Here is a 25,637-nt window from a genome sequence, read left to right as displayed (position 1 = left end):
GTCTTTTTTTGATTCTGCCCACAAAACTAAATATTTACTTCCTTTGCTTTGTGTGGCTTTTGCATATTGTCCCTTTTAATTTTATAATACTCAGTCATATTTAATGTTATTCATTATTGGCATAAATTATAAAGCCCCTGTGGATAATTATTTCTTTTAGTTACAAAATATGTGTATGTGGATATGTTAGTTTACTGTTTAGTCCGAGAGTGAAAAGCTTCCTAAATTATTTATTTATTATTTATTTAAACACATAAACATTGGTACAAGGAGGCACCAAATAGACATGCACCACATAAGTCATTCGACTTGTGTGAGGGCTGGGATACTTCTCGGGTACCGAGACCAAATCAGGTGGTTTTCTCGGAGAGCCACACCCGGAGCCTTTGACCTAAAGGTCTAATCCACAAGGCAGTGGAGCAACGTCAGGAGATTCAGTCCCATGGTAGCCAGTGACTAATAATTGGTTTATACGCCATTTGTTCCCTCAGGGTCGTGGAACCCATGTTCACCATGGGTTTGGAATCAGGGTTTTTAACTCACCAAGTTGGGTACTCCATATTCACCAACCCAATCGGAGCTCTGGACATTTGTTTTTCGTCCTCTCAATTTCGTAAGCAACAGTAATGCCACAAGAAGGAAATGAGTAGGACTTCACTGACAGTGGTTGTATGCACGTGGCCATGTGAGAGCATTTCGAGAGAGAGAGAGAGAGCTGACTCTCCACTCTCGGCTGTACCAGGGCATTTGGGGACAGCTTCCTAGATAAATTGTGGTCAATGTTCACTCGTGTTTTATTCGGTTAAATGGCACTGCAACACTTATGAAAAACTACCTGTTTTCTCTAGAACTTAACCTTCACCTTTTTTGTTACAAACCATATTAGAGACCACGAACCAATGCCAGTTTTCAGTTTGTAAACACATATATACTAATGCAATTTATTCGCTGTCAGTGACGTCCATATTTAGTTCTCTTCACCATGCACCTATTATTATTATTGTTATTATTATTATTACTATTATCATTATTGCTCACTGAAAAATCCTTAAAAAAATTCTCTAAATCCTTTTACTTGCAGATCATTCCTCCATCAGTACTTGTTCGAGTTACGGAGTATATAGATCCAATAATAAAATACGTGAAACAAATTATAGATAATGGCTTCGCGTAAGTGTTTTTGGTGTTCTTGTAGAAAGTGGAGTTTCATTAACTAATCTTTCTATAGTTGGTTTAAATAATACTCAATATTTTTTTAGGCGTTTTATTCTTGATTTTGTAGTCTCTATGAAAAAGGTTCGTAGTAATACTGTGTGTACATGGAATATTTAACTCTTCCATAGGAGTTTCTCACTTCTATTTCAGTTAAATAAAAATATATCTTTCAAGTTATTTTCATAAATTCACTGCTGTGAATTAGTTATATATTGTCATTTATCAAAAAAAGATGAACTACTTTCAAGTAATCCGAATATCCAACTATAAATTTATTTGGTGAAACTATCATTTATGAACAGCCTTTGAGCTGTGCCGAAGTGACCTCGAGAAGATTCACCTATTTATTAGGGTCAAAAGAAGGTTGTAAAATAGTTAAGAAATTAGTATTAGGATTTATAGTTAGACGCTTGTGTTAGGAATTAGAGTTGGTTTTTCACCATGGACTGACTTCAACTATAATGTTAAAGTACTATTTAGCCATACGGATGAATGAGTTTCACGCCGAAATTCAAGACTTTCTTAATCTGTTTGGTTCATTCGTAAACTATAGTCTCACCATTTGTGTTTATAGAAACTCTCAATAATCGAAATCAAATAGTTCCAACATTTCGCTCAACAATCTTGTCAGAGTCTATTTAGGGAAATAATCTAAATTACCAAATCTAAATAGAACTAAAGACAACTCCGCACTAATATATCAATCTAAATACTCGGGATCTATTGAGTGTGGTGAGTTGGATCGCAAAAATTATTGATAAGTGATTGAGGAACGATATCATACTGGACTCTTGTCTGTTCTGTACTTCGGACGCTATAGCCATCGTTAAGAACACATTAGTTATTTATGTTGTTTGGATGTGCTTTCAACTACTATTAACTACTAATATATCAATGTATACTTTGATAGAGTCTGTTCACTTCTATCTGTGTTTAATATTATAATAATTGGGATGACTAGTATAATTCTGTCCATAGCTGGAATCCTATTTATAATCACTAGATTTCCATATAAATAATGTACATAACACTAACCACAATTTGGACATAACGTATATTAAATGACTCAGAGTCATGGAACCGAATAAAATCAACATTTGAACTGTAATAGTTGGAGAAATAGTCTTTATTATTTATTTATTTGATTTATTTGAACACATAAATATTGGTACACAGGGGCAGCAGATACATATGCGCCACACAATAACAATGAGAATGTGGAGAGATAAAGAATGTAAGGTGCGTATAAGAAAAAGGGGCACGATAACGAACAGAAATTAGTGTATAATAGTGAAATAATAATAATGGGAGAAGCAGTTAAGTTAGCAAAGGTACAACTAAAAAGAATTCTTCCAGTTAAAGAAGTTACTTCCGTTTTTTATAAAGAAAGTAAAATAAAGTTACAGCAGGATGGCCACTGGCTTCTATTATGAGTCATGTCTAATAATGTCTCAATCCCCTGTGTTGCACCATCTCTAGGACCCCAACCAGGAAGTAGTGAAGGACTAACAGAAGCCAGTCCTGTACTGCTTTCTTTCATACCACGACAACATATCATACAGTGACCACCTCTCCGCTTTTAACAACCAGTCCCAGAGTCGGCAAATAATGCACGACGAGAAGTTCTCTGGAACGACGTTCGTAGAACATATCCAAGCCACTGAAGTCGATGCTTCAGGATGGTGACATTAATTGAATTATCGTCGTTGTGCCCGAACACACGATGCCGAACCTCTGCATTACTAACATGGTGTTGCCACTGTATGTCAGCAATCCTTCGGAGACAAGGATGATCAAACACAGAGAGTCGTCTAACATCCTCAACTCAGAGAGGCTAGGTTTCACAAGCATAGAGCAAAACTGCTCTCACCGACGCATTGTTGATCCGACCTTTTACAGCCAGATTAACATCACGAAGACAATGTCATCCGCATATTCAAGGTCGAGAAATCTTTCTCCAGGCAACAGATCTACATCACCATAACTTGCATCCATCAGAGCTGTTTCCAGAACGTCATCGATGGTAAAGTTGAAGAGGAATGGTGAGATCGGGCAACCATGTTTAACCCCATTGCTTGAATAGAACGTTGGAGAGAGGTGGTTGTATGCCCTCACTCTGTTTGAGGTGTTTGTATATAGGGCTTTTAAGATGTTAATAAACTTCTCAGGCACACCCTTCTTCAACAGACAATCCCAGAGAACAGTTCTGTCCAACGAATCGAAGGCAGCCCTGATATCAAGAAACACTACGATTGTTGGCCAGTGATAAGTATGATGGTGTTCTAACATTTGCTGGAGGATGAAGATGTGATCAATACATCTTCGACCAGAACGAAAACCAGCCTGCTCTTCGCGAGTCAATCTTTCTCGGGTTTTGAACAATCTACGAAGTATGACAGAAGCCAATAGTTCGGACGCAATCGGAAGTAGTGCAGTCAATCACAACGTAGAACTTCGTACTACGTACATCAGTTGGATTTTCCATACCATCAGTTGTTACGATCTCGCGGATCCCAGCCAGGTAGTCTACACCTACCAACATGGCTCAGTCCACTTGTCAGTGACTTCATGGATTTGTGCCATGTTTTGGTCTGGCTGCCCCTAGCGTTCTTCCAACCTACTCCTACACCATAAAACATTGCACGTCGGGGCAGTCAGGGGTTGGGTATACGTAACACGTGTCCCAGCCATCTCAACTGACGAAGTTTCACTACTTCGTCAGTCAATTTGCCATCCTTACCTAGTACCCGTTTCCTAACAACTACATTACTTACTCGGTGGTCCTAGGATATACGAGCAATGCTTCGAAGACACTTATGATCGAAAGCTAGTAGCCTACGAATATCCTCTACTCTTACCGGCCATGTTTCACTGCCATAAAGTAGGACGGAACGAACTGCTGCACAGTGAACCCGTCCATTGGTTGCTAGACGGACATCTCGCCTACGCCATAAATGACGCAAGATGGCGGAAACTAGACTAGCCTTCTGTATCCGTGCTGAGATTTCGCCAAACACGAGACCACAAGGGTTGATGAGACTCCCCAGATAAATGAAGCGATCAACACGCTCAACTACTTCACTCCCTATCAGTAGTTCAGGTGTTGATGCAGCCCAATCGTGAAGCAAAATTTTGCACTTCGAGGGAGAGAATCGCATCCCGAACACGCCTACATAGTTGCTTATAGTGGTCAGAAGACTCTGCATTTTGTCAGCGTCTTCACCAAATAAAACTATGTCGTCGGCGTATTCCAGGTCAACAAGTGATCCTCCCGGTAAAAGTTCAACTCCTGGAGATTGAGATGATGAAAGTGTTATTTCTAATAACACGTCAACGATAAAGTTAAACAAGAATGGAGAGACTGGACAGTCCTGGCGAACACCACTTGAGGTAATCAGTTCTGATGACAGTTCGCCATAGGCTCTAACTCGACCAGTTGTGTTCGAGTAGAGAGCCTTTATAAGGTTAATGTACTTCTTTGGTACTTCTTTCAGTGACAAACACTGCCATAGAACCTCACGATCAACGGGGTCCAATGCCGCCTTAAGGTCAAGAAATACTACTATCGTGGGACGTCTGAATGTGTGTCTATGTTCTAGGACCTGACGTAGGGTGAGTATCTGGTCTACACAGCCACGTCCAGGTCGAAAACCAGCCTGGTTTTTTCTAGTCTGCTCTTCACGAGCTTTGGTTAGGCGCTTAAGTATTATTGAAGCTAATATTTTAGACACTATATTAGTCAAACTGATTCCTCTGTGATTGTCACAAGAGGACTTTTGTCCTTTCTTATAGACTGGCACAATCAGTTATTGGGACCAGTCAGATGAAATTACGTCTAGTTCCCAGATTGTACCTAAGACCTCAGTCAATCTCGCTGCTAGTACTGGACCGCCATCCTTAAAAATCTCAGGGGTAAACCTGCCAGGACCTGCTGCTCTCCCTCGCTTCAGATTTCCTATAGCTTTTCCAACCTCGTAGAGAATTGGAGGACTTACATCAATTTGCCATTCAGGACGACTGGGGATCGTGGGTAACTGAAGTGTGGTTGAAGGCCAGTTGAACTGATCATTAAAGTGTTCTGCCCATCGATCCAATCTCCTGGATTGAGAATGAATGATATGTCCATCTTTTTCCGAAATAGTTTCGCTGATAGTTGGATTCCAATACTAGTTTCTTTAACAAGTCTGAATAGTTGTCTGCTGTTACCTATTGTCACTTCCTTTTCCATCTCTCTTGCTTTCGCTACCCACAACTGCTTGCGCTTAAGTTGACTCCGCTCTTCATTATGTTCAGAGCCAGGTGGCCAGGGGCGGCCAAACCAAAACATGGCATCAGTGCTTGAAGTCACTAACTTCTAGTCTGAGCCATGTTGGCAGATGCAAACTACCTGGTTGGGGTCCGCGTGACTATCGTAACCAATGGTTGGAGACTCTAGGTGACATGGCTCAGAATCGATCACAATGGCGTAGGTGTATACATTCATTGTCTTCCCTTAAACCTTGAGATTAAAATTGCTTCATAACTTCTTTCCTTCCCATACTATATCCCTATATACAACCTTTCTTTATATACTACCACCACTAAATTAACTACTTCTATGAATCCGGTGTTGATCTTTTTGTGCTAACGAGGTATGGCAACTTGGACCGATGCATATATGTGCCTGGTCCTACGTTGTAGCTGACTGACTCACTGAGGTGGGATGAGTTTTCGAGTATCTATCAGTGCGGTAGATGCTGCCGAGATCCATTGTTTCTCCCTAACCTTATGGTTTACTGTACTAGCGGATATCACTGCTGTTTCCACAGCATTACGGATGTCATTCCACGCTGCCTCGGGGTGGGCACAACTTACATGTCTGCCTAACTGTTTTTCCAGTTGTTCCTGAAATATATTCTTGTCTTGCCTATCATTAAGTGGAACCCGGAGTTCCTTGCGGACTTCTGCGTCGTTTGGTGGATCGGTTGTCATAGGCCATGATCAGAGTCCAGATAGGTATCCAAAAAGGAGCGGATGTCTTGTACACAACCACGCCAGCGGTAGCTGGTCGCGATGTGATCAATCTGAGATGCAGAGGGAGTACACCAGGTGGCACATCGGCGATGACTATGCAGGAAGTTAGTGCTAGCCAGAAAGAGGTTGTAGTCCGTGCACAGTTGCAGTACACAGTCCACGTTATCTGATCTGTGACCATCAAGTCCCCATCGGCCACCTAAACGACTCTCTTCTGTGCCTAGACGTCCGACCTAAACATTCAAGTCTCCGGTTAGTACTACAATGTCTGTCGAACGCACTTCCTGGAGAAAAATCAGTTAACTGGCGATAGAACTCATCCTTGATTGCATCCGGGCTGCAATCTGTCGGGGCATAGGCGGAGATGACGAAAAGACACCGTTTCTCACGCCGATTTCTCATTTTGATGGAACTTTCTAATCTAACAGCACATAACCGACTGTTAATGGGGATCCAATCGATCAGTGCTACCTCAGCTCTAGTGCTTAGTGCGACACCAACGCCAGCAAGACCAGACGAAGATGCCACAGGGTCCCCGGATAAGCGTATGTGAAGCAAGCTTTTTGAAGCGACAGATGGAGGGCGAATTTGTAGTACTTCACTAGAGTTTTGAATACGGGTCTCGGATAGACAACAAACATCAACATTAAGACTTTCTAAAGACATAGCCAGTCCGATCTGCATTAGTGTGCGAACGTTGAAGGAAGCCAGTTTGAATGGCATACTTGGTTTCAGAAAGTCTGTCTCAGTATTCGTATTCGGTGCTAACATTCAATTTTCGACCAGACAGTTACTCGAGATCGTTTAGATAGGACAGGGTTTCCATCATAGACGAACTGCTGTATACGTTGGAAAATAAGAATACACAAAAGTGAGAATGGGAGAGAGTAGATAAGTGATGTATTATATAAAAAATAGAAATGAATGTTATCAAATCTATGTGGATTATCCGAATTTGAATTGAAGCTAAAATAGTATTTCCAGTAGTAACTGTCATTTGACTTGATTTGTATGCGGGCTGTGATACTGCCCGGGCACCGAGACCAAATCAGGTGGTTGTCTTGGGGGGCCACGCCCGGAGCTTTTGACCCAAAGGTCTAATGCACAAGGCAGTGGAGCAACGTCAGGAGATTCAGTCCCATGGTAGCCAGTGACTAATAATTGGTTTATACGCCATTTGTTCCCTCAGGGTCGTGGAACCCATGTTCACCATGGGTTTGGAATCAGGGTTTTCTAACTCCCCAAGTTGGGTACTCCATATTCACCAACCCAATCGGAGCTCTGGACATTCTCTTTTCGTCCTCTCAATTTCGTAAGCAACAATAATGCCGCGAGAAGGTAGTGAGTAGGACTTCACTGACAGTGGTTGTATGCACGTGGCCATGTGAGAGCATTTCGAGAGAGAGAGAGAGAGCTGACTCTCTCTACTCTCGGCTGTACCAGGGCATTTAGGAGCCAAAATTGTTTTTTCTAATCAAATTTTTTTAAATTTCAAATATTTTCTTGCGTTAACTCAGACCAGATTGACTATGAAAACGGTGAAACTATTTGATTTCAATCGCCGAAAATTTTTCATATGTAATCTCACATTTCATTGTTGGTCAGTTGTTAGTTTCTGTTAGGCTATTTGTTTATAATGCTGTCGAATGTGTCTACAAACTAGATTAAAATGCTTACTTTCAGCTTTTTTTTCTTGTTATTGTCAGATATGTTGTTCCATCTGGATCGGTGTATTTTGATACAAATCGATTTGCAAGTTCTCCTATGCATTTCTATGCTAAGCTTGTGCCAACTGCATATGGGGATACTAGTCAACTGGAATCTGGAGAAGGTGAACTGTGTATAACAGGAGAGAAAAAGTCATCGAATGATTTCGCTCTATGGAAGGCATCCAAACCCGGCGAACCCTCTTGGCCTAGTCCTTGGGGTAAAGGCAGACCTGGATGGCACATAGAATGCTCGGTTATGGCTAGCGATATTCTTGGGGATACTCTCGATATACATAGTGGTGGGGTCGATCTGAAGTTCCCACATCATGATAATGAACTGGCACAGTCTGAAGTAAATCTCAGAAGCACTTGTAATATTATCAATTTATTACTATGACTAGTTATAGTACGGTTTATAATATTACAGAAGCAGAAGTTTGACACAATAAGGGATCAAGAAATGCTCCACTCTCAGCTAGATGATATCACAGTCTGAGTAAGAACACAACTAAGATAGAATCTGTTCAGTTAGAGGTCTTGAGATCTCATTGAACATAAAGTATGTGATAATAAGCCACGACAGACAAGCCACTGACTTCTATTATGAATAGTATCGGAAGTCTGAAACAACTGAGTTGCACGATGTTTAGTACTTCATGACTCAGGAGGTCATGATAAGCTTACATAATTTAATCCAACACAACCATCCTTAATTCTAAGACACCATATCATAAACTGAACACCTGTTCTCTCTTTTTACCTCGTTACAACGTAGATGATTAATAAATCACTGAAATGATTGAAAGTGGACCTACTTATACGTTTGTTCCCATGTGTATGATGTTCGTTACTAATTATTTAATGATTAATGTTTATTATGTTTTCTTTTGATGTCTCTCTACAGCATTTATTTTGATATGCTTGTGACGTCATGCTTAAGTTTTATGTTACTAAGTTATTTCTGCTTTCAAATTAAGTACTCATCAAATGATCTGAGAGGAACAATGTCTTATAAACTGTAATACAAACGCTATTAATTGTTCATATATCATCTAATCTAGTTTTCATAATTTTCTAAATTTTTTCTACTTAGGCCTACTTTGGACATTCCCACTGGGTTAATTATTTCCTTCATTCTGGTCATTTAACTATATCCGGTTGTAAAATGTCAAAATCTTTAAAAAATTTCATAACCATTCGTGATGCGCTTAAAACTCATACATCTCGACAAATTCGTTTGATATTTCTTTTACATTCCTGGCGTGATACTATGGATTATAGTGTTGACACATTAGCTGAAGCTGTTGGCTTTGAGAAACAGTTAATTGTAAGCAGATTTTATTTTACAAGTTGAATGCTTTTCTTTTCTTTGAACAAATGACTTGTAAAATATTATTTTTATTAGAAGGGGTTTTGTGGAGATTTCAGTATTTTCATAGTTGAAAGCATGAGTCAATTGAAGCTAGACCACCTCAATTGACACATGCTTTCAACTATGAAAATATTATCTGATAAATTTAAAACAGGTCCCAAGCCCGGGTAAAGGAGGAGGGTTGGGCATGGGGTTAGCGACCCCATCCCGTAGAAAAGCTAACTCGCTAAAAAAAACGCTCACCAGAAAAAATAATTCAAACCATTTAAACTCTGCCCTCCCAGTTGAAGGAATAATTATGACGTCTCATGATGAAAGCCGAAATTCTTCGGAAGTCACGAGACCGATGCACCTTCTAACAACCAGAGCAACACTCTTTATAGGTACATGGAACGTCCGGACAATGTGGGAGACAGGAAAGACCAGTCAAATAGCAATGGAAATGAGGAGATACAACTTGGCAGTACTCGGAATTAGCGAAACCCATTGGACACTAACTGGACAACTAAGGCTAGGTACAGGAGAGATGCTGCTGTACTCCGATCACGAAGGGGAAAATGCTCCACACACTCAGGGAGTTGCTCTAATGCTGTCCAAAGAAGCACGAAATGCACTTGTAGGATGGGAATCTCATGGACCCAGGATAATCAAAGCGTCATTCAGAACAAAGAAGCAAGGGATCACAATGAACGTTATCCAATGTTATGCACCCACCAATGATAGCAACGATGATGATAAAGATCAGTTCTATGAAAGGCTTCAATCAATTATAGAGAAGTGCTCACGAAAGGACCTGACCATCCTGATGGGAGATCTAAATGCTAAAGTTGGAGTGAACAACACAGGATATGAAAATGTAATCGGACGACATGGACTAGGAGAGAGAAATGAAAATGGGGAGAGACTTGCAAACCTATGTGCATTCAACAAATTGGTTATAGGCGGCACAATATTCCCACACAAGCGCATACACAAAGCTACATGGATCTCACCGGACCAAACCACAGAGAACCAGATAGATCACATCTGTATCAACAAAAAATTCCGAAGATCAATGGAAGATGTGAGAACCCGGAGAGGAGCTGACATAGTTTCAGATCACCACCTGGTTGTGGCCAAGATGAGACTGAAGCTAAAGAAAGACTGGACAACTGGACAAACAGCACTACAAAGGTTCAATACAGCCTTCCTTCGAGATACTGACAAGCTCCATGAATTCAAGATAACTCTCAACAACAGGTTCCAGGCTCTACAGGACCTACTGAAAGAACAAGAAACTACTTTGGAGGACAACTGGAAAGGGATAAAAGAAGCACTAACTTCAACGTGTCAGGAGGTTCTTGGTCCTAAGAAGCATCATCACAAGGAATGGATCTCTATGGGAACCCTGGAAAAAATTCAAGAAAGGAAGAACAAGAAACTAGCAATTAACAATAGCCGAACACGAGCAGAGAAAGTCAAAGCACAAGCAGACTACGCGGAAGCAAACACGGAAGTGAAGAAAAGCATTAAAGCCGACAAGCAGAAATACATGGGAGAACTAGCAACGACGGCGGACAAAGCTGCAAGAGAAGGGAATATGAAACAACTATATGATACAACGAAGAAATTGGCAGGGAGATATAGCAAACCAGAGAGACCAGTCAAGGACAAAGAAGGAAAGACAATCACTGAGATTCAAGAACAGAGAAAAAGATGGACAGAATACTTCGAGGAACTGCTGAATAGACCAGCCCCATTGAATCCATCGAACATCGAAGCAGCCCACACAGACCTTCCTATAGATGTCACTCCACCAACGATCGAATAAGTCAAGATGGCCATCAGACAAATCAAAAGTGGGAAGGCGGCAGAACCTGACAATATACCAGCAGAAGCACTGAAGTCAGACATTGAAATAACTGCAAATATGCTTCACCTTCTATTCAAGAAGATTTGGGAAGAGGAACAAGTGCCAATGAACTGGAAAGAAGGATATCTCATCAAGATACCAAAGAAAGGAGATCTGAGCAAATGTGAGAACTACAGAGGCATCAGTTTGTTATCAGTACCAGGAAAAGTTTTCAACAGAGTGCTGCTGAATCGGATGAAAGACGCAGTGGACGCCGAACTTAGGGATCATCAGGCTGGATTCCGTAAGGATCGGTCGTGCACAGACCAGATTGCGACACTACGGATCATCGTGGAACAATCAGTTGAGTGGAACTCATCACTATACGTCAACTTCATCGACTATGAGAAGGCGTTTGACAGCGTGGATAGGAGAACATTATGGAAACTTTTCCGACACTATGGAGTTCCTGAAAAGATTGTCAACATTATCCAAAACTCATACGATGGACTGCAGTGCAAAGTGGTGCATGGAGGACAGCTGACAGATGCATTTCCGGTAAGGACCGGAGTCAGACAAGGCTGTCTACTCTCCCCATTCCTCTTCCTTCTAGTGATTGACTGGATTATGAAGAATTCGACATCTGACGGGAAATACGGAATACAATGGACTTCTCAGAATCAATTAGATGATTTGGACTTCGCAGATGACCTAGACCTCCTCTCTCATACACACGAACAAATGCAGATGAAGACCGCAAATGTAGCAGCAGCCTCTGCATCGATAGGCCTCCACATTCACAAAGGAAAAAGCAAGATTCTCAAATGCAACACGGAGAACACTAACCCAATCACACTTGATGGCGAAACCCTGGAAGAGGTGGAAACATTCAAGTACCTGGGGAGCATCGTTGATAAACAAGGAGGATCGGATGCAGATGTGAAGGAGAGGATTGGCAAAGCAAGGGCAGCATTTCTACAATTGAAGAACATATGGAACTCAAAACAACTCTCAACCAATTTCAAGGTCAGAATCTTTAATACGAACGTCAAGACAGTCCTACTGTATGGAGCTGAAACGTGGAGAACTACTACGGCCATCATCAGGAAGGTACAAGTATTTATAAACAGTTGTTTACGCAAAATACTTAACATTCATTGGCCGGATACTATCAGCAACAGCGTTTTATGGGATAGAACAAACCAGCTTCCAGTTGAAGAGGAAATTAGGAAAAGACGTTGGAAGTGGATCGGACATACATTAAGGAAATCACCAATGTGCATCACGACTCAATCCCTAACTTGGAATCCGGAAGGGAGGCGGAAAAGAGGAAGGCCAAAGAACACACTACGCCGGGAAATAGAAGCCGATATGAAAAGGATGAATAGCAACTGGAAAGGAAGGCTCAGGACAGAGTTGGATGGAGAATGCTGGTGAGCGGCCTATGCTCCTCGACGAGGGGTAACAGGCGTAAGTAAGTAAGTAAGTAAGTTAAAACAGGTTTACTGAGATATTTTGTACTTTTATTTTTATTTCTATGGTTGTTTTATGTAAATCCACTGCTAGCCACCATCCATCATCTCTGCTTACAGTACTTGTGAATTGAAGCAATATTGAGGCAATCCGCACAGGATTCACATATGTCAACATGAAAGTGAACTATTACAGTCCTAAATACCAATGGGAAGATTCAAACAACCAATACAGAGATGAACTTATGTAAATAATTGTTTAGGTTTATGGGGAATGAAAACAAAAATACTAGAAATATTCATTCGATTGATGCATATCTTGTATGGTGACAGCTTAGTTTACATAAATTGTTTTAAGTCATTTTGAGCACCATGCGTGATAGTTTATACATGATGATAATTTCATTTGTAGCTATTTACTAGTAGTTTTATATGTACATAATTAGATGAAACACATGTACTGGACAAATATTAGTGTTAATTATAGAAGGGGTTTTGTGGAGATTTAGTATTTATTATAGTTGACTCACGCTTTCAACTATAATAAATATTAGTGTACTTGACTTTGAGCAGAATTCGAATTGTGTGGACTGGTAATGCTACTCATTTGCCCAGACCAAGATAATTGGAGCTTGTTTCAAACCCGAGGATTACTGACTTAAAGTCAAACGTCCTAACCACTGAGTCACCTATCCACTTTATCGTTGTTCAAATCACCGTTATAACTGGTTCTAACCCTAACACAATGGCTATTAGACCTGGTAAGATTCAATTTTACGAAATTTTCATTCTACTGTTTCCTGTTGTACGTTGTAACGTTTTCGATTTATTAATTACTCCATAGTGTTATTCTATAGACTCATTTGGAGCTGTTATTTGTTTTAGGATTTTTTGTACACCTGTTCAAATATTCAGTTTCTGGCAAAACAATCTTTGTCGAATAAACAATATTTGGAGGAAACTGAAGATAGTGACTTTAAACAGACTCTTGTGGATATACAACATAAAGTATATGACGCATTATGCGGTAATTGGAAATATAAATTGTGTTCATACTTATTTATTTATTATAAACGCTATAAGCGAATTTTACATGTCGCGGTAATTGTGTTCTCCTACTTATATGTTAGATATTTCTTTTGTATTGATAGTCATAAAAACTTAAAATGATAAATTATTCTTTGAGTTTGACTTCCAAGCTGAATAAGAGAAGTCATATGCAACGGATTAAACTAAGGTAATAAGGTGGTGGCACAGCGGTTAAGCTGTTCGATTCTCATAAACTAATTCATGTATTTGAACCCCGTTCTATTTAATTCGGTTAGGGCAACCAAATAGTATCATTAGCCTCTACATTTAGAGTATGACTCATAATCGATTGCATAATCTGTACCTCGTAAATGAATTACGAGTTAATTAATAAGCTGTTTCATATTGATTCACTCAAATGTGTCACCTATAAGTATTTTTCATCTTTTCTCCTCGTTGATGAAAATATCTCACGAAGAAAAGAGGCTACGCTTATTCTAATTTGTATATTTTTTATTATCTCAAATCAAGTGGTTAACAACTTAGCAATAAAATTTCCTTCATTAAAATTCTTGTAAATTTGTGAAAGTCCTGAGTCAGAACAACCAATAAAGGTATTGATATAATGTTATGGGAAATTCTTGGCAAAAATACACGTGACAAATACAAATGCACTACAGGTATTTGTTATGAACCAACTTGATTCCGTCAACATTCTCCAGTTTATTGGACATCTGTAAAGTATTCTCACCTTTGAAGTCCAGTGATTCCATAATGCTGCCGAGAGCTATTTTGAACTTGTTGACTTTGTTACGTCTGGAAAGAATGGTATTCTAAACATTTTTGTGCTGTTTGACCAGTTATCTAGTGCTTGTTTAGCCTCAGTTTTCGCTTGGCTACCACCACGCGGTGATCTAAAGCTGTGTCACATCTTTCCCTCTGTTCTTACATTTTGCATGAACCTTCTGAATGTTTTATTGACGCAGATGTGATCGACCTTGTTTTCCGAAGTGTAGTTCAGTGAAAGCTTTGTAGATTTGTGTATGCGTTTGTGGGGGAAATGATCGTATCTATGACTATTTTGTTGGAAGCTCATAGACGCATCGATCTTTCGTCACTATTGCTCCTTCTTCCTAGTCCATGTGGCCCTATGATGCATTCATTTCTGATATTGTCGATCCTGATGTTAGTGTTTGTGTCTCCGATCCGAACGGTCAGGTGTTTTCCTGGTCATTTGTCTACGACGAATTCCAGAGTCTGATAAAACTGATATTTACGGTTCAAGGTGTCATGAATGGTGGGCGCGTAGTTGTGGACGATATTGGTTGTAATGGTTTTCTTCTTTGTTTTGAAGGATTCTTTGATGATTGTGGATCCATGAGTTTGCCATCGTGTAGAGGGTTCTTGTACTTTGTAGAGCGTTGTTGTGATTCGTTGTGTGTGTATAGGAGCATTTTCCTTTTCATCGTTAGAATACAATAACCGTTTTTTTGAGTTTCGTCTTTTCTGTGCAGATTGTGTCCAATATGTTTCACTTATTCTAAGCATCGCTTAGATTATGTCTTCGCATTTCTGTCGCTGTTTGAATGGTCTTTCCGATCTCCCATCGCCCAGGCATTCCTTGCATCTATATTAATTGTTGCTATGGTTGTCAGATTTGTCATTGACCTCACTATGTGCGATGAATCTTTCATCATGAGGTGTCATAACTTCTCTGTGAAGGCTCTTCAACTCTCAGGGGAGAGTTTAAATAGGTTTTTCTGGCTGTTATTTTATCAGGGTACTTACTAGCAGGATGGGGTTACTAGCCCTACTCCTAATTTTCCTCCTTCAAACGGGCTTGGGATTGGAGGTTTCATGAGTGTTACATATCCGCGATGTAGTTAATCAGAATTAATATTGTTGACTTCCTGTCTAAGGAAGTACGGTTTTTCATGGATTCTGTTTGTAATTTTCTATATACTTTTAGCTATAATCTATCCCTGCCACTATAATTATAAAAATTGACCTTATGATACGGTACCCAAAGACTAAGCCTAACAATCAAGCCTCAGTTGATTGGAAAATGAATGACCTACAAGCCAATTTCCTCCAATCGTCTAAGACATTTGATCATATCTATTTTGTGTTTATATTTTACACGTAAATATGTTTTATTACGTAACGAAAACTTATTCGTCCAACTATTGGTCTTTGGTTTCTAAACTTTTGGGAGCCTGAGACAATAATACGGTCTCGTGAGAAGCCCTTACTCGCTCACATTGTATCATTGAGTTCATCTATTGGTTAGCATTCCAACAATCAAAATTTCGTTTAATCAAATCATGTCGGGAAACCTCTGAGCTGGATGGTTTGGTCGTAGAGCTTTCATCGTCCTTCTGAATGACATCATCAGCACAAACTTCAGGTAAAAGTCTGCCAAATCATCCAGCTCAGAGAACAAAACTCCATCAGAATCATTCACCTGAGCTACAAATCTTCACCATTTCAAAACCTCCGTAACACCCTAATTGTGTATAGGGGAATTCTTTAGAATCGTATAGTTATATCTGAATTGTAAATGCTGGTTTCAGCTCTAAATATTATTAAAATGTATACTAACTTAGTAAGTTACAATGGTTCTTTATCTTTTTTTTGCTAGATTCCTGTGATACTCGATCAGTTCTGGATTGTATCAAAGTTTTAATGTCTGAGGCTGACTCAAGAATATTCAGTCGTATTGAACCAAACAAGCGTATTTCCAATCTGGCTGATGATGCTTTTGCTACAGGTCGTTTTATTCTTCAACTGTTGCGTATTTTTGGAGTTGCTGATCACACTGCTGTCGCTGCTGGATCCCCGGTACCATCTGGAGCTACCATAGCCGGTGGTAAGGTTCCAGAACATCATGAAAACATTCCTTTAAGAGAAGCTGATGAAAGTGCATTTGGTTTTCGTAGTTGGCTTTCTCTCGATAGGCTAACTGAAGAACGTCTTATATCCAGTGTACATAAATCATTGGAAGCTAGTTCCATTTTTATCCAAGCTATTATTCATGAAGGTTAGTTTTATTACTTTATAGTATAACGAAGAAATGATGAACCATTTGTTATGAGATTATACGATATGATATAATGCTACCCGTACGAAACAGTTAGACTTGACCACTAGGTTATGTTACGTGACACAAACAATTCTAGCTAACAGTTGCAAACTAGATTATGGAGACGGAATAATTCATTCACTTGAAATACAGTCAACAACAGTTTAGTCTAAATGGAAATCTCGAGTGAATCAGAGTTGATATACGAGCATCACTTTATTATTAATTACTAAGGTGGATGTCTATCTTTACTAAATAACCGATTACTTCTCACATCACTTCATTAAAACATCCAAGTTTTTTCAGCTGGTCAGTAATATAAGGATTTTATATTCATTCCAAACTACTGTTCTTGACTAAAAATCTACAATTTATTTCGTAGTCTAACTCAGTTTTCATCACTTTGGCTGAATATAATACTATTGTGGGTTAGATAGACCACCCTACATAGTGTTGGACATGATGTCCCTTATTGGTTTAATCACATTACTTCCGACTAGCAGTTTATCAGTCTTAATCATACTTCTTTCAATATAGTTTATTCGATTGAACAGCATCGTTCGTCCCTAATTTGCGCGGTTGATTTGACGCTAATCATCATTTGGTTGCCAAATTTGATTATTTTTAGCTAGGGATACCTGAAATCTTAAGAAAACGGATATTCCTCGCATGATTCAAACTTATATCACCCAGTTTCACAATCTGAGACGTTTTCATTGAGCTATTTAGGTATTGAAAGTCTTCTAACTGCCTAAAAAATAAGCTGAAACTAATGACATAGAAAAAACAGTCTGTCTTTACGAACTAGTTATGTGGTATGTTCTTAGTATGTGAGGCCTTTGTTGGTCGTTTTAACCTATTCATTATCTGAGTGGTTACTCCTTGACAAAACCATGCTCCATGTTTCAACTGAAGATATATATTTTCGAGATAATGGAAATTTTTAGCACAGGATGAGCACATATCTCTAGCATATATGTCTTCGAATGTCTATTGTTGTTGGGGTCGCCACATCAGCACTTATTGTTACCTATTCACCTCAACTGTGGAACGTAGTTATGCCATGTAATTGACGCTTGTTCTCATTGGTCATTCTGTCCTGTAAACTGGAATTCAATTACTGAAATTATGTATACTACCCTTTAATGTGTAAAAAAGTTCTTTACTGTCAATCGTTTGTATTCATAGATAAGAATGAAGAAATCTCTTTTATTGATTCAATATTTTGAAAGGTGGTTAATTAAATAACACTAGAAAAATATTTTTTCGTGAAGCAAATATTTTATATGAATTTCCTAGGTGACACATTTAAGGAGATTGTGGATACTTTCGCTTGTGAAATGCAGAAACAGTATGGAATTGATTTATTCAATGTGGAATCAGATGGGAGGCGTAAGTTTTCAGTCATATGTTCCTATGTATATTTTTAACATTTCGCTTGTCCGTTAATGATATTTTGAGTTTATTGTTACGTAAGATTATATTAATGATGTTTTTTGTATAAAATTTAAGAATTATCTCTTTTGGCTTATAGCTAATTAATTAAACATAACCATAGTTGTTATTGTAGAATGTTGTGAAGGTACATCCGGCTGATCAGTCTCAAATAGTTCGAAGCGCGCGTCCTGGATTCTATTGTTAGCCACCATCCATCTCTGCTTAAGAAATGCTTGTAACTTAATGACAATATCCAGGCAATCCGCGCAGAATGCAAATATGCCAACAACAGATTGATTCACTGGTTATAATAATCACCCATACCTCAATTAGGTAGTCTAAACTTACATACACGGTTCAGTCCGGCAGTCAATATCTTCATAGACTGATGCCATGTCTTGGTCTGGACGCCTCTATCTTTCTTCCACTCTACTGTTTCACCGGCCATCATCACACGTTGAGGTAGTCAGGGAATGAGCATACTCAATACATATCTTTACCATTTCAGTCAATAAAGTTTCACTACTTTATCAATCGATTTGCCATCCCTACCTAATGCTCCGTGTATAACCTGAAGATTGCTGACTTCGTGGTCCCAAACGACACAAACTCTAGTTTGAATACACCCATAATAACATACCAGTTACAAGTGTTTAAGAACCCTTAATCAATATAAATATTTCCTGTTTGTAGATTACTATTGTTCAATCTACGTCATCTTCAATGCATTCATCATATATGTTGATACTGCAAAATTAGTAATCCCAAAGCTAAATTGGTATATAGTTGAAATACATCACTGTATTAATTTATTAGTTTTCATTAAATAATGAGCTTATAACTACCAAATATTTTCATTGGATTTTAATAGTGAAAAGCTGTATCCATTATGATCCTTGAAATACTTCAACAATCATGTCCAATTTTTATAAAACTCTGTTCCAACTAATTAAACCTAATCTGTCTAGTTCTGTGTTATATAATGATCAATGTTGTTGTTGTTGTTAATAGAACCTTATTTTTTTAAAAGAATTATATCTAGTTCTAAAAAGTATCTTCATGTTTAATGACATTCACTATTCATTCTTTATTGAGTTAATTTGTATATATATTTTTATATAGTTAAGATCACGAGTCAATTGAAGCTAGACCACCATGGAAAACCTGGAAGCACTGGACGGCCATTTCGTCCCATTGTGGGACTCCTCGGCAGTGCGCATCCACGATCCCGCCTCGCGCCAGAGCACTTAACCTCTAGACCACTGAGCCGGCATCCAGCGGTGTTGATGTTTAACCTTAGGATTTATTATGTCATCTCAATTTATATATCCCTGTAATGTTCAAAATATTAGACACTTTTAGCAATAAAATATTGTTATTAAATTAAAATTAGTTGATAAAATGCTTATCAGTTTAATAGTATACACAATTGCTAATCGGTTATGAATATAGATTAATACAAACTGACTAACTGACTGATAATTCCTCATGAGACTAAATCATTGACATAAAGTCTCCATTGGTTTTAATTCAACAAATAAAGACAATTACCCAGTTGAATAGGTTTCTTCATCTAAAAAAGTAACATGTTTATATATATATACGATATTCTGAATAGATACTTATTGTTATGTTACTCTTTTCTCTTTAATAGAGTCTTTGGAATGCATTTTGAAAACTACCAATCAAACTAGTCTTTCTGAATCAACGTGTATACCACATGGATTAGAAATTAATGTTTGGCCAGTTGTTCTTAATTTTCTTCATATACTTGTTTCTGTAAGAAATACAATAAGAAAGATACTATCCTCAGGCTCAATAACTGATTCTTCGTGCAAAAAACGGTTATACGAAGCATGTGATCGTTTCCGTGATATTGATCTTGTTAATTCTGGAATTCGGCTTCAGGATCGAGCTACAGCAATCGATCTTAGTCGTGGTTTAGATATTTCACCTTTCATTGGATTGGTTGATAAGAAATTTTTGATAAGCGAGCATTCAGAAAGTAAAACAAAGGTAATTACGAAAAGTCATGTATTATTAGTGTTTATTTAAGTTTTCTACTTTTGTTCACTTAAAAATCTCAGATTCTTATCGATTTGTTCATACATTGTTCAGTTCAACTTTTTAAATTCATTAGTTGGCGGTATGATAAACATACCAAGTGTCAGATATGTTTAGATTAGACATACACTTCCAAGTAGAAGGTGAACTAATCAGTGTGATTTCAGTGTTACATCAACCGAACATGTGCTACATTACCCTATTTAATGCTTGAGTTGATATTAGTTATTGATTGATATACTTATTTACTTACTCATGTTACCCTCTCCCCATGGAGGAGCATAGGCTGGTCACCAGCATTCTCCATCCAACTCTGTCTTGAGAAATCATTTCCAGTTCTTCTCAGTCGCTATTCATCCTTTTCATGTCTGCTTCCAATTTTTGGTGCAGTGTGTTCTTTGACCTTCATCTTTTCCGTTTCCATTCAGGGTCCCAAGTTAGGGATTGCCTCATGATGCAGTTTGATGATTCCCGAAATGTGTGTCCTATCCACTTCCAACGTCTTTTCCTAGTTTCCTCTTTAGATGGAAATTTATATCTTCTCTGCCACAGTAGATTATTGCTGATGGTATCCGGCCAACGGACATTCAGTATTTTACATAAACAACTGTTTATAAATACTTGTACCTTTTTGATGATGGTTGTAGTAGTTCTCGAAGTTTCAGCTCCATACAGTAGGACTGTCTTGACGTTCATATTGAAGATTCTCACTTTGATATTGGTTGAGAGTTGTTTTGAGTTCCATATGTTCTTCAATTGTAGAAATGCTGCCCTTGCTTTGCCAATCCTCGTTTTCACACCTGCATCAGATCCTCCACATTCATCGATGATGCTACCCCGATATGTGAATGTTTCCATATCTTCCAGAGTTTCTCCATCAAGTGTTATTGCATTGGTGTTCTCTGTGTTGTATTTGAAAATCTTGCTTTTTTCTTTGTGTATGTTGAGACCCACTGATGTAGAGGCTGCTGCCACACTAGTTGTCTTGACTTGCATTTGTTGATGCGTATGCGATTGAAGGACCAGGTCATCTGCAAAGTTCAAATCGTCTAGCTGCATCCAACCTGTCCATCGTATTTTGTACTTGCCTTCAGATGTGGATATCTTCATAATCCAGTCAATCACCAGAAGAAAGAGAAAGGGCAAGAGTAAGCAGCCTTGTCTGACTCCGATCCTTACTTGGAATGCATCTGTTAGCTGTCCTTTAATTGATGTGCAATCAAGATAATTGGAAAATGTGGTTAGATAAATGAAGTTGCCATTGTACCAGTGTTATTTTTCCCCTTTTACTTCATCTTCTCTCTTCCACGACAATTCATTTATTCTGTAAATTATTCGTTTCCCTCCTTTGATGATGTAACACAGGCTTTCTGGTCTCGTCCTCTGAGTTAACATATCAACATTTTATTATTATCTAATGGATTTGTCCAAAAACGAAAAAGATGTTTCTTGTTTTACTTTCTCACTCTTTTATCTTCTAAATTGTATTAGTACTCACTGAATTCATTTCAATTATTCACTGTATTTTAACATGAATTAAATCTTTACCAACTTATGTTTAACTGAGAATCATTGATGTGTAATTTACACTCTGAGGATTAATTTAACAGTATCCTAGGTCACATCCAATTGTATTTTACGTGTTTCTTCCAGACTGATATTATATCCACTTGTGTCTCATAGGTTCTGTTTTAGCATTTCATCGATCTTCATTTATTCGTTAAAAACCATATTATTTAGGTTTCAATATGTATTTCATAGTTTTTAATTAGGCATAGGATAATTAGTACGTTTTCTGTTTGTCCCATTAATTTTTGCATTGTACTGCATTATGTAAACAAATGATGGTTTATATACTTTGTATGGATTTCATAGATTCTATTATTAATAATTACCATTAAGCCTTTGCTTTGTAATTTAAATCTTTTCATTTACACAACAAAAGTATTCCATGGACAAAAAGTCCGTATATTCCTCCCAATAACCTTTGTTTTTCCATTATCAGCTGTTTGGCGCCTTGTGTTTTATTCACCGATGGACCAATTATAAAGATTAGTTGTATCTTATCGTTACCTTTGAACAGATAATAAACGCTCCGTTCTTCTGCTTCGGTATTTCGTACTTTAGACCAAACAAACTTGAAGTATTGTGGTTGTTGTATTATAGGATTAAAAAACATTAGGAAAAACTAAGGAAAATCCACTTACATTCACACCATAAAATTTACTTATCACCACAATACATGTAACTTAATAATAGTAATACATGTAACTTGATAAAGGGACAGTTTATCACTCACTAACTTGGGGCATATTTTGTTGAATTTTATCATCATAAAACCGATCAGTTTTAATAACTAATTATCAGTAAATTGCTCTCTGTTTTATATTTTCTTCGTTTAGCGTGTTGAAACGAAAGTTATAAAAGAGATTGTTAAACAAGAGACTGGTCATATACCACCTTGGGAACTTTTTCTATCTGAAGTGGATAAATATTCGAAGTTCGATTCTAAGGTAAATACGGTTATTTGCCTATCTTTGATTAAAGTTGTTCAGAATGTTACTAACTAGACTAAAAATTGTCATTCATGTGAACAAGTGCATTTCTGTATAAAACCATCCAATCCCTACTTTAATACTAAACTTTACGCTGATTTTGTATGTATATGTGCTTATACAAATTTAATGGGCTTCATAACAATTTGTTTTTTGCTCGATCCAGTCAGTTTCTGCTCGTACAGTTTTCGTGTGTCACTGTTCCCTTCGATAATTCGCTGCTCTCTGATTGGCGGTCCTATCACGTCACATATTAGCAAGTCATCCACTCGGCCACAAGATATAACAGTTTCGCGCACCTATACTACTCTAACGTATTAAGTTTAAGTATTCATTAATTAAATTATTCTTTCGAATTTCATGTCTTTTATTGACATGAGTTTGTGGAGATTGCTGAATGTTACCGAGATTATAAACCGATCTGGTTTAGACAACCATTTTAAACCAGGAAGCTCTGAACAGCTGTTTCATCTCTGTACAGGGCTCTTCATGAGTGGAAATGTACGACCTCGCCACTGCCGATCGAACCCAGGACTCCTGACTTCTAGGCCACTGAGCAGGAATCCAACTGTGCATATGTTTAACTACAATCAGTTCTTCATATTGCGAGACTATCTCCCACTGTCTTCGGTGGGTGACTATCTCATATTCGACATGATTGAAATCCACTGATCATGGTTTGTCACTAGAATCTCGGAATCATCTCCTGAAATCAGTCTTTCTTTTCGATGGCCAGTCTAAAAATGTCTTTTAAAGAATTCTTGATCCAGATGCTCTCTAATTTAACTATTAATACTTTTGATATCTTGTTTTCTATTTGAATATTCTTTAGTCTCGAACAGTGCTATAAATTGAAAGTGTGTTTATTACGTACAAACAGTTTATTCTCATGTTAATATCTTATGCACCTTCATGAATGTTTCTTTTCTCCCTTCCGGTTTCAGTGTAGGAAAAGTTACTAGGTGTGTAATGTGTTAAAATTTGTATGTCTTCTAAAGTTATCAGAAGTCATATCATTCTCACAATGTTTAATGCTGCAAAGCACACTGTCATTGTATAACGCAAAATTTAAATATTCTTTTGCGAAGTCAACTGTAGTGCCATTTTTTATATCCGAATGTGTGATCAATGTTAGACACTTTAGTCATTCTAATCAATAAAGTGCAAGGGAAACCTTATTGTACGCATCTCCAATATAAATATGTACGTAGTATGTCCAGTGAATACACAAAATGATTTAAGGAAATTTCATTTTACAAAATTAAAGGTACATCAATCTTAATGATTTTAAAATACATCCTATTTGTATTAATACAATCATCTTAACTTCATCTTGATTGTCGAAAACATTCATTAATATAAAGTAGTGATCAATCTCTTATTAAGCTTCTTCAATTTACGTTTTATCATCTTTAAATGTTGGAAACAAAGTGATCTCAATGAGTTGTTTGGTTAATAAAGGGGGTGAGTGGTTTTGACTAATGATCAAAATATGAACTAGAAACTCAGATGAGACTATAATCTATGGACGACCTTTGAGCAACGCTTAAATGATTTAGGAATGTTCGCTCACTTCCTAGGGTTATGTGTGGGTTATAGATTATTGTGGAGAATTAGGATTATAATTTACAGTTGAACGTTAATGTTAGGTATTAGATTTAATGTTTTCATCACTAACTGACATCAGCTATAATGCCAAAATAGTGAATGAACTTCGCGCTAAAATCTATGACCTGCTATCCTAAATCTGATTGGTTCGTCCATAAATTATAGTCTCACCAAAATATTTATCAGTTACACTATCTCCATCTGTTTTTCTTTGCTTTCAATATCATAAGTTTTCTATGATTAATTTTTGATTCATAAAAAAAACTTTAATCTACATTGTCTATTTTATTGTCTTCAATTGTTAATACATATAGGGTATGCCTACACATGATGCATCAGGAAATGAATTAACTAAAAGTGCTTTGAAAAAATTACAAAAATTGTATATTGCACAAGAGAAACGTCATGCAGCATTTTTAAAAAGTAAAGAATAATTTAAACGTTTAAAAAACAAATAAAACTTTGTCACCTTAGCTACCAGCCGTGTGTGTGGTGTGTTGCTCTTGTCTCCCTTTATTTAAAATCTTCAAAAAAAAACATATTGTTACATCTTCATTTCATGTGTATATTCAATTGTGAATGATATTTATCTTCGACATGCTTGAGGATTTCAATGTAGTTTTGATTTTGGTTGTTTTGTATATTTGAGACGGTTATTTTGTATGTTCTTTTTTTCTAGTTAACAGTTTGTAAAAATAAAACCAACTTCAAAGGATTCTGTTTACACTGTGTATCTATATTTACTATCTATGATAATACAATTAAGATGCTATTCGTTGGTATATATTGATGCTTTGATATATTATTATTATTATTGTTATATCGATTGAGTGTGCGTTTTTGCCCAGTTGATATATACGATTGAGTGCGTATGTGCCCTGTTTAATATGCGAACGTGCTGATTCCCGCCAATGAGAGAGGAGTGACTTATCGATCGGGTCAATAACACACACGTTATATAATAATATACACGTTATAAGACTGCCAATTAGAGAGCAGAGAATTTATTGATCGCCCAATGATACACAAAAGCCGTATGAGCAGTCTTGAGTACTTATCAGTCCTGCTTTCTGCCTAGCCCAGCCAGTTATGTCCAGAACACCGATAACAGCCTCTGTAATATGAATCATTATTCACAAACATACTGGGTTTATATACCAATCAAACAGAGCACATCGTACCATAAAATAGAAAATAACATTTGTACAAGATTTGGCCAAATGTGGTTGTGAATAGGGGGAACAGTAATT

The 25,637-nt window shown here is 37.6% G+C and overlaps 1 protein-coding gene across 2 annotated transcripts in view; it reads left to right on the top strand.

Annotated features, from left to right (window-relative positions):
• The window catches only part of Smp_170800.1 (putative cysteinyl-tRNA synthetase), a gene marked incomplete at its 3' end in the record, with an annotated part of 34,465 nt that extends 9,644 nt beyond the window's left edge, over nucleotides 1–24,821 (top strand). For both annotated transcript variants that reach the window (XM_018793849.1, XM_018793850.1), the window contains 10 exons: nucleotides 1,082–1,170; nucleotides 7,935–8,289; nucleotides 9,031–9,264; nucleotides 13,498–13,639; nucleotides 16,283–16,411; nucleotides 16,523–16,681; nucleotides 18,023–18,115; nucleotides 19,815–20,176; nucleotides 22,627–22,737; nucleotides 24,702–24,821. In XM_018793849.1, coding sequence (XP_018648321.1) covers nucleotides 1,082–1,170; nucleotides 7,935–8,289; nucleotides 9,031–9,264; nucleotides 13,498–13,639; nucleotides 16,283–16,411; nucleotides 16,523–16,681; nucleotides 18,023–18,115; nucleotides 19,815–20,176; nucleotides 22,627–22,737; nucleotides 24,702–24,821 — 1,794 coding nt within the window. The remainder of the gene's footprint in view (nucleotides 1–1,081; nucleotides 1,171–7,934; nucleotides 8,290–9,030; nucleotides 9,265–13,497; nucleotides 13,640–16,282; nucleotides 16,412–16,522; nucleotides 16,682–18,022; nucleotides 18,116–19,814; nucleotides 20,177–22,626; nucleotides 22,738–24,701) is intronic.
• Between the last annotated feature and the right edge of the window lie 816 nt (nucleotides 24,822–25,637).

Source organism: Schistosoma mansoni, chromosome 1, assembly GCF_000237925.1.
Source record: "Schistosoma mansoni strain Puerto Rico chromosome 1, complete genome".
Classification (NCBI taxonomy): Eukaryota; Metazoa; Platyhelminthes; class Trematoda; order Strigeidida; family Schistosomatidae; genus Schistosoma; species Schistosoma mansoni.
The sequence above is the reverse complement of the archived record's forward strand: the minus strand, read 5'-3'. Positions and strand labels throughout refer to the sequence as shown.